General features: G+C 41.1%; 1 protein-coding gene across 1 annotated transcript in view; it reads left to right on the top strand.

Moving 5' to 3' along the window:
* Positions 1 to 10189, top strand: part of KIAA1143 (KIAA1143 ortholog) — a 135445-nt gene extending 125256 nt beyond the window's left edge. The window contains exons 3-4 of the mRNA XM_027872390.1: positions 9081 to 9174; positions 9959 to 10189. Of these exons, the coding sequence (XP_027728191.1) occupies positions 9081 to 9174; positions 9959 to 10031 (167 nt within the window). The 3' untranslated portion in view covers positions 10032 to 10189. The remainder of the gene's footprint in view (positions 1 to 9080; positions 9175 to 9958) is intronic.
* Positions 10190 to 10639: the final 450 nt, after the last annotated feature.

The raw sequence follows: 10639 nt of genomic DNA, 5'->3' as shown, positions 1-10639 counted from the left end.
TCTTCTTCTTCTTCTTCTTCTTCTTCTTCTTCTTCTTCTTCTTCTTCCTACCACTACTACTGTTAGGGCCATTTTGGCATAGCTGGGGCCAAAGGTCAGAATTGCTTCATTTTTGTCTTTGTACCCTCCTAGTTGTAGCGCAGTTCCTGGTAGACACTTATGAATGCTTGTTGATTGATGGATTAATTGGTTTTATTCTATCTTTGCCATTATGGATCTATATGCCTAGTAGTGGGATCACTGGGGGGGGGGGGATGAAGAGTTTAGTGATTTGTGAAGCATCTATCTTAGATGGAAAGCAATAAAGGCAAACCAGAAAACTCAATGTCACCTTCTGTACTTCTCAGTCATTCATCATTCATTCTTCCACAAAAATGCAGCAGGTGGCTTTCCTGTAATAACCTTTCCTATTCATTTTTCTTCTTCTTCTTCCTGAAGGTGCATAACATAAGGGAGAAAATGAAAGACATCTACATCTTTGGCATTCTAAAAAGCCAGTGTAGCATATGGCTGGCCACTTCACCAAGATTAATGTGCCCAAAGCTGGATCTCTAGGCTGGATGGCATGGGCTCAGGTGACCCACCTGTCATGGTGGAAGAAACATGATGGCAGCAAAATGATTCTCAGTCATATAGGGAAGCTGGCCCCGTAGCCAAGAATACTAGTTTTCCAACTTAAGGAGGCCAACTCCATCAACTTCCTAAATAGTCATTGTTTCCCAGAAGGCTAAAGATCATAAATTTAGAATCAAAAGGAATTTTGAAGATCCTTTCTTTCATTTTACAGATTAGGAAATTCAAAGGTGGTGACTTGCCCATGATTGCCCTAGGATTTGAACCCATACCCAATGCTCTTTCTACCATACCAACTGCCTCTTTCTATTCTACCATACCAACTGCCTCTTTCTATACAAACTATCTCTTGTTTCCTAAACTTACAAGATTATTTATATTATTGCAATTTCAAAAGCTCAGCACAATCCCAATGCACAAAACTGGGGCTGAGTGACTTCACTGACAGTTTCCTGATGGGCCCCATCCACAAGCCCCAGGTCCCAGGGACTTGACGGTTTGTCCCATCCAAGTAGTTAGCCACCTAATGTTCTCTTCTCAGTCTGTCCCTTCAGGCCACTTGGGTTTTCCCCACCAATAAACCCAGTAACAATGTCCCACTACATCTTAAATTTATACTTTTTCCTTTTGTAAAACAAACAAGCAAGCAAATAAAACCTTTCCTAGATGCCCAAAGATTTTTCCATATGTCATCTAGAGTCACAAAATCTTTAGAAGGGAATGGGGGCAGATGCAGATTTTAATTTTCTATTTTAATGATGAAGAAAAAAGATTGGAAATCCAGATAAATGTCACCCATGCCCCGCAGGGGCCTTATCTTATTCAAAGTGATGGCAAAGACTTACCCCAGGGTCACATCCTCCTGTTGGTTAAGTGCAGAGCGGTAAAATTACTTCAGATTTTTACCTTTACCCCATAATGAGACATGCCTCCAAAGAGCTCATAGTTTAGTATGAAATAATGTGTGAAAGAGAGTCATCTGTAATCTTAACACAATTCAAATCAATATATAATTCAATTTCATTTAATATGAGACTCAATTAAGGATTTTACTTGAAGGTCTGAAAAGTATGGAAGAGACCCACCCGTCATGGTAGGAGAAACATGATGGCAGCAAAATGATTCTCAGTTATATAGAGAAGCTGGCACCTTAGCCAAGAATACTAGTTTTCCATCTTAAGGAGGCCTAAAAGATGCTGGGGACAAAGAAGGAAATACATATAGTGCTTTTCAAGGCAGCATTTAATACTATTTAGGACTAACAAAGTGCCTTTTTTACATTTTATACCAGTTATCTCCCAGTCAAATTACCCCATTAGAAGCCTCCCTTGAAACAAAAGAAAAAACAGTTAAGCAAAATGAATGAAACAATCACATCTGACCGCATAGACAACATTCTGCATCCAGAGTCCTTCACAAAACTCTTTAGGAGGGAAATATGTTCTCCTAGACCAAGAATGGTCACTTCAATTGATCTGAGTTCATCTGTTTAAAAATCTTTGTCTTTGTAACCCTGGGGTTTAATATGGTACAAGGTACACAGTAGGTATTTAACAAATGTTTGTTGATTACAGTGTTGTTTTTACTTATATTATTTTTTTCGTTGTGTATATATGTGTACATACATATAGCTAGGTGGCACAGTGCATAGAGCACTGGGCTTAGAGTCAGGATAACTCATCTTCTCAAGTTCACATTCAGCCTCAAACACTTACTAGCTGTGTGACCCTGGGCAAGTCACTTCACCCTGTTTGCCTCAGTTTCCTCATCTGTCAAATGAGATGGAGAAGGAAATAGTAAACTACTCCAATATCTTTGCCAAGAAAATCCCAAATGGGATCGGGAAGAGTAGGACGTGACTGAAAAACGACTGAAGAGCAACTGAAAATATACTTATAAGTTTATATGCACTTACACAGGGGAAAGTAGAGCTAGGAAAATAATATGTATGTGTATGTATGTGTGTGTGTGTGTACACACATACATATATCTACACACATATATACTACATTGCAATATTATAGATACATATATATCTATACACATGTATACTATATTATATTACAGATATATACTCATATAATATAGATACATATATACACACATACATATATGTATGTGTATATACACATAGATATACATACACACACATGCATATATATATATAAATATTATAGGAAAATATACTGTTCTCCTGGCTCTACTTCTCTCAGCACAAGTTGATACAAGTTCACCTGTTTCTCTGAATTCCAAACAAAACATCTTTCACAGAAAGTCTATTACTTCTAGTTTCAAAGAGCTGTGCTTATAAGATCTTAAATTTACCTGATAAATTCCATTTGACATTGAGTAGGAGTCAGAAGACCAAAATCTAAGCCAAGTTGCATCTTCAACTAGCTGTGGGACTGTGGACAAGCCACTTTAACCTCTCTTGGCCTCAGTTTCCTCATTGGTAAAATGAAGGGCTTGTAATAGATGATGTCTAAGGTCCCTCCCAGCCTCTTACATTCTACGATTCTCCAATTTTACGTGAGATCTTTAGTTTTGTTTTTTTTTTTTTGTGAGGGGGGCTACTTTTTGTTTCTGTTCTTGTTTTTCCCCCATTAATGTCTGTTACATCTTAGCATCCCCCACAGCACTTAGCCCGCTACCTCACCCATGGGAGATGGTGAAGAACACATCTGTCCCTCAGGTGTTTCCACTCCCACCAGTTCTCTGCACAGGTAGTTAGCTCAGTTGGCCAGGCACAGGTCAGAGGCAGTCAGGGTTGCCCATTTCATGCTGCTACCCTTCAGTTACCTTGTGCTCAGATACCTCCTTACAATCTATCCTGCCTATAGCTTGTTTGTACAAAATTGTTTTCAGGATGTCCCGTCTATTAGAGCTCCTTGAGAATGGAAACTGTCATTTGCCTTTTCTTTGTATCTCTAGATCTTACCACAGTGCCTGGCACATAGTAGGTGCTTAATAAATGCTTATTGACTTGCTGATTGACCAGGCTGTCACTTCATAATCTGGGGCTTTGGTCACCAGGTGAACTTCCTGTAGGAGTATGACATTGCAGCATAGGATCATGACTTTGGAGCTGGAAGGGACCCCAGAGGTCATCTAGTTCAACCTCTTCATTTTAAGGATGAAGAAGCTGGGGCCTGGATAGCTTGTGACTTGCCCAAGGTCACACAGGAAGTCATTCAAAGAGCTTACTTTTGAACTCAGTTTCTCCGGCTCCAAATCCAAACTCTGCTGGACCTTTTGTTGACTCATTTCAGGCATGTCCGACTCTCCATGGCCCCATTTGGGGTTTTCTTGGCAGAGATGCTGGAGTGGTTTGCCATTTCCTTCTCCAGCTCATTTTACAGGTGAGAAAACTCAGGCCAACAGGCTTCTGCCTTTATTTTGCTTGCTTGCTGGCAAAAAAAAAATTAAACAACAAAAATCCAGCACCACCTCTTGAAAAATAGCTAAGAAATACAAGATCCACAACTTGCTTGAAACAATGCTTTCAAAAATACCCCAGAACTAAAGATGCAAAATGAGTAATACATTTTCAGACCCAGCCAATATATTCCTTTGTTTTGTTTGACTATGGATATTCATTACTAGAGCGTGCAGACTTTCTTTCTTTTTTTTTTGATATGGGGGATGTTAGAGGGGGGAAATTAATGGGGAATGAGATACATAAAAGAGAGAACATAGCTAAGGCAGTAAAAAGCATATAGAAGAAAAGAAAAGTTCGGAAAAAATCATAAACAGGGCAATCTTGTTACTATCTTGCTAGAAAGGAATAGGGACTTCCCTTGTGGTTTCCTGGGTAGAGAGAACTCTCCAGTAAGGAAACTCCTTCTACGAATATAGGACAGTAACTTAGTTGCCTAGATGAGAAGTGTGCAACACACTGTGCAACACAGAAATGTAACTGGAAAATATTTGACAAAATAAAGAAAAATAAAATAGAACATAGATAATGCTAATATGTGGTTTTCTAAATCACAGTGCCGCCAACAAGGATCCTTATGCATGATTTAGTATCCCCATTTCTCTTTGAATCTGTTGCCGCTAGTCTAGAACACTGAGAGGTTAACAGACTTTCAATAAAAATAAAATTTCGATTTTTTTTTCTTATTTTGCCATAGAATCCCATGTATCACTCTTCCCACCTCTTCCAGAGAGCCATCCCATATGAGAAATAGGATTTTTTGGAAAGGAAAAAAAAGTCAGCACAACTGGTCAACACATTGAAAAAGTCTGAAAACATGCTTAGTACGTGACACCTGTGGACCTCCACCAAAGGGTAGTGGGGAGTGTCTTCTAATAAGCCTTCATTTCAGTCCCACTTGATCTTTATAATTTTGTTACATTGGCTTTTGTTTTTGTGTGTGTCCACCATTGTCTTTTTCCATTTACACCGTTGTAGTCATTGTGTATATTGTTTTCTTGGTTTTGCTTACTTCACTCTACATGAGTTCATATAGCTCTTTTCATGCTTCTCTATATTCATCACACCCACCATTTCTTTTAGCACAGTAATATTCCATTCCATTCAAGTACCACATTTTGGTCAGCCATTCCCCAACTGATGGGCATCAACTTTGCTTCCAGTTCTTAGCTATCACAAAAGAATGCTGCCATAAATATTTTGGAGTCTATGCGGACTTCGCCCCCCCCCCCTTATTAATGGGGTATAACCTCAGTAATGGAGTCTCTGGTTCAAAGGGTATGGACATTTTGATCATTTTATTTGCATAATTCCAAATTGCTTTCCCAAAATGGCTGGACATTTCAGAGCTTCCCCACAAGGTATTAGTGTATCTATCTTTCCACAAATTCATTTTTTTGTTATTGCCAAACATTTTGCTGTTGCCAAAAATTGTTGCCATTTTAAAAAATCATTTGTGTCCAGTTGTGGGATGTGAGGCAAAACCTCAGAGTTGTTTTGATTTGCATTTCTCTTATTACACATACATACTTTTAAAAAACAAAATGTATGCAGTAAGCAATTCATGGTTACAGATTCAATCCTCTTCATTGTTCTTTGTATAATGAAAAATTTTTTTTATTGATGCTTGTTAAATTATGATTAAAATTAAAAAATTAAAAAATAAAGAAATAAGGAAAAATAAAGAAATAAAATTTAAAAATAAAGAAAATCTGCTCTAGAAATGAGTGAAAGCAATTACCAAAGGGAAGAATTGCTGCAAAATGTACCTAGTGTAGAATATCCCTGATGTAGAAAGAGAGCATATCTATAAAGGGCAGACAAACCTCTCCTTCCTGGTAAGTGGTTTGTGTCGCATTGAGGGAAAGGAAGGGGAAGAAAGAGATAAAAGGAAAGGAAGCAAACACTTATTAAGTACCTACTATGTGCCAGGCACTGTACTAAGTGCTTTATAAATACTGTTTCACTTGATCTTCATAACAACCTTGAAAGGTAGGTACTATTATGATCTCTGCTTTACAGTTGAGGGAACCAAGGAAGACAGAGGTTAATAATAATGGCTAACACTTATATAGTGCCTATTATGTACCATGTGCTTTTACAATCATTACCTCATTTGATGTCCAGAACAACCCTGGGAGGTAGGTGCTATTATTATCCCCATTTTACGGAAGAGTCAAACAGAGGTTTAGTGACTGGCCCAAGATCACACAGCCAGTAAGTATCTAAAGTTGGATTTGAACTCAGGGCTTCCTGGCTCCAGGCCCAGCACTCTATACACTGCAACATTTAGACTTGCTTCCCTCTTCCAAATCCTGGAACAACATAAGGTCTATGGTGTGAAGCAGTAGAGAGAATATTGGCTTCAAATCTTCTCTTCCACTAAATCTGTGTGACCTTGGGCAAGTCCCTTAACCTCTCTGTGCCTCAGTTTCCGCATCTGTGAAAGGAGCAATTTGGGCTTGATTTTCTCTAAGTTTTCTCTAAATCTGCAAACCCAGGATGTGAGCATTTGTTATCATCTCCACTTTTTCTGGTCTTCCTAAAACTGGTATGGAGCAACAGTCTAGAAAGCTGTCTTGGATTGAGAGCCCAAGCGAACAGAAACCTCCTGGTAGCTTCATTTTTATTAAGGATTTACTGGCCCTCCTTGCCTCTCAGTCTCGTGCTTGGACTTGACCCCAGATACAGGAAGTCTGCACGGGGGTTATTTCTGAGCCCTTAGCAAGAAAACTAACACAGCTCCAGGGAAAAATAGGCTGGGGGAATATGAGGCCCCCTCTTCTCTTTCCTGTCCTGTTCCCTGCTAATGTGCAGCTTCCTCTAAGTGGCTAGGTACCATGGTGATAGATGGAATGCAGGCGAGAGAGAGCTCATGTAATATTAGGGTCCTGGACTGTATGTTGACAATCATGGTGTTAATGGAAATTCTTGCCGGACCTTTTTTTTTCTTTTTTTTTTTCTTGGCAAGGAAATTAAGTGCAAAGAGCTCTTAGATGACAGGAGATGGACTGCTCTGTGGCCCCTTCCTCAGCTGCAGCTTGCTAAAGCTGCAACCTCTCTGGCCAGCTATTGGGATAGCAAACTCGCGTGGGTTCTTTCAATGGTCTGAACAAAAACATCCTATTTATTTCGCCCCTTTCCTCCCCGCTAAATGGGACCTTCTTAGAACCAGTGTGCGGATTGGGAGAAAAGGCGATCTCTTCCGTTTGCCTCCTCTTGTACTTCTCACGTCCTTCCTTCCTTCCTTCCTTCGGCCACCTGGCTCAGTACCTTCCTCGGCCCTGGGTTTGCAGCATCCTTCCTCCGTACCCATGCCACTGGCCAGACCCTCGAGCCGCGAAAGGGTTAAAGCCAGTCCCAACACAGTTAATCCACATAAAGCTTATGGATTTCTCTGCAGCGATCTTTGTGGCTGTCATTTGCATTTTTTTCTCCCCTTTTGTGAAATCTTTTCTTCTTGCCTCTCACCCTCGGATGCAGGCAGAAATTAGCATATCGTAGCGAGAGCGGTGGATGGAAGCAGCCGGCCCCCCGCTGGGCGGCGGATTGTGCAATCTGCGGGGGGCATCAATTTTTCAGCAGTTTTCTCATTTCTCATTACAGTCAGCGCGCCCGTGCAGCTCTCCCTCCCTTCTCCCTCCCACCCCCCATTCAACCTGGGTCCCGAGTGGTCCTGCAGACAAGCATATGGGCTGTCAACTATCCAGGCCCGGCTTCCTCAGCCAGCCTGGAGAGCCCTGTTTGTGCCGGTGCTGTAATTAATCATGGTATTAACATGGGCGAGACCCAGAGCTTCACCAGCTCTCTATGGCCAACACACTCCCCCACCGGATACTTGACGGCAATTCACGGTACTGAAAAGATGCCCATTAACCCAGCATCCAGCCAGGCCTGGTGGGCCCCCTGTCCCTGATCCCCCACCTTGGCCTAACTAGCCACACAAATATGTGTGTGTGTGTGTGTTTTCCCCTAATGGGCAAAAGGATGGAAGAACAGATGTGGAGATAGGGAATGGTCAGATTCACTGTAAATTGTAATCTCTTTTTAATAACTAAATATTACAACACAATAAAGTTATTCTTAGGAGCCAAACTGTGTGGTTGTCATAGAGACAGTGTGCATTATTAAGAGGGTGTTGTTCAGCCCGCCAGCTAATCTTATAATGAGGCCAGCTCATTATCAGATTGAGCAGGGGTTTTCTCTGCCTTTACATTTTTTTTAATGGAGCTGGACTGTGGGTGGTGACCCCTTTTCCCTCCTACGCAAGTACATGCACATACATGTACACATGCTCTCAGCCTCTCACCATTCTCTCCTGCCCCAATTTTCCAACCTTAACTTCTCAGGGTACAGATACAGGAAGCCGGTCCCACTGGTATATGCTCACTGTTACCAGTCCTGGGTTGGGTTGTTTGGTCAGAATCCCTGTGGGGAGAGAGATTGTGTGTGTGTGTGTGTGTGTGTGTGTGTGTGTGTGTGTGTGTGTGCGCACCACACTGAAAAGCATCAGAGATGCTTCCCTGTATCTGATTCTTGGGCCCCCGTGTTCATTAAAATTGCAGATTAGCCTTTAAAACAAGCCTTTCCTCAGGCTTCACTTTTGCACCTGTTTCTGTTGCCAGTCAGTCCATTCCCAGGGACCATCCCATTGGCGCCAGGCACCCGCTTGGGAAGAAGGGTCGTCATTTGCCTTCGGCTACCTTGTGTGTTTACATAACCCATGCAGATGTCCAGCACAGGCCCTGGCACACAGTAGGCATTTGCTAAACATTTTTTGGATGAATAAATGTCCTCCTTGTCTCAGGCCTTGGTAATTTTGTGCCCAGTGGTTCTTTTATTTTATTACCAGATGTCATGTTCACTTAATTTTAATTCTGTTCTGAGATTGCTCACAATTGCTTTCTTTGTCCTTTTCAACTTGGGTTTCTTTAGTTTGTTACAAAGGAAGCTATTAGGCTCATTTTAAGATTTCATGCTGCCTGTGATTTTTTTTTCTTTTAAAAATTGAGCAACTCTTTTTTGTTTTTGTTTGTTTGTTTGTTTGTTTTTTTTTGGCTTGACATTTAAGGAAAGGAAAATCAACCCAGAAAAAGAAGAATTCTGTCTCCCTCCAGTCCTCCTCTATATACTTCCCACCCCCAGCACCAATTTACTCTGACCAGGTATGAAGCATTAGAACCTAAAATTGTTTGGAGTAAAAGAAAACCCTTGTATCTTATTTAGTAAGACTTTTTCCATGAGGCAGAGACGCATGAGACTATGATTTGCAACAGCTTCTAGCATTAACCTTTCCCAGAAAAGAGCTGATAACAGATCCTTCAGTCTGGCCCAAGCCCCATTTCTACTGCTGTGTTCTGATGCTCCCTTGTGTTCTGATGCAGCCCACTGAACTGTTATTATTTTATCAGCTTTAAATAGAAATAATATCTTTTCTGGATAGCACATATTCTCCCCCAAACACAGCATGCTTTATAGACATGAGCTCATTAATCCGCAGCATCCCTAGGAGATGGGAAAGAGAATAGAGGTAGGGCAGCCAAAGTCCCAAGGGTTTTGTCTTACATACCAGAAATTCTCTAGACCTTGGGTTTCCAAGTCCTTGCACCATATTTGATACCAGGTCAATCTGCTGTAGAGGTCAATACGTGGGCACAGTGCTGGTTTTCTGTCCTTCAAAAGCTGCCCCTAACCTCATGCTAGTGGCATGATCATCAATTTCTGTGGAAAGAAAAAACAGTTCAAAGGAACATGCCAATATCCAGACACCGGAGTGAACCCAATGGTGTCATCCGTCAGTGAGAGAGAGGTGGTATGGTATAAAAGGAAACATCCTGGGATGCGAGGTCAGGAAAATCGGATTCAAATGCTGGTTTGTGAACTAAGTGACTCTGTAGCCCTACACAAATTGCAAATTGACTTACACACTTGAGCCTTGTTTTTTAACAGGGATAATAATATCACAAAGCATGGCACAATGGAGTCATGGGAGCTGGGTTCATATCCTGCACTTGCCACTTAATACCTCTGCAACCAAGTCATCTAACCTCACTGCAGGGAGGGGAAAGAAGAAGAAGAAGAGGAGAAGGAGGAGAGGAAGAGGAAGAGGAAGAAGGAGGAGGAGGAGAATAAGAATAAGAAGCATTTGAATATATAACCTGAATGTATAACCTCTAATGTCTCTTCTGACTTTAAATAAATGATCCTAAGTGACTTGCCGAAGGTCATGCAGGAGACAGCTGAGTGAAGGTTGAATCCAGGTACTCTATTGCATCCCCTCTCTGTATCACACTGCTTCTCTTAACCTGTTTGTACAGAGTTTGAGTGAGATTCTTTTTATCTTTATATTCCCAGTGCCTAGCACATAGTAGGACATTATTAATGTTTACTGAATAGAGTTAATCTCCTCTATAACTGAACACTTTTTGGGAGGCATTGCTGGGCAGCTGAAGGATTATAGGATCAATAGCAGCTGTTAGGGGCAAAGGGGACAGATATTGGGAGAAGCTTTTAAGTTTAGGACCTGTGATTTGGTGAGTGCCTTTGTTTTCCTTATAATCTCTCTTTCTCTCACTCACTCCTTCTTCTTCTTCTTCTTCTTCTTCTTCTTCTTCTTCTTCTTCTTCTTCT

The sequence above is a fragment of the Vombatus ursinus genome, unplaced genomic scaffold, assembly GCF_900497805.2.
Source record: "Vombatus ursinus unplaced genomic scaffold, bare-nosed wombat genome assembly UNPS02014799.1, whole genome shotgun sequence".
Taxonomy (NCBI): domain Eukaryota; kingdom Metazoa; phylum Chordata; class Mammalia; order Diprotodontia; family Vombatidae; genus Vombatus; species Vombatus ursinus.
Note: the sequence above shows the minus strand (reverse complement) of the source record. Positions and strands in the feature narration are given on the sequence as shown.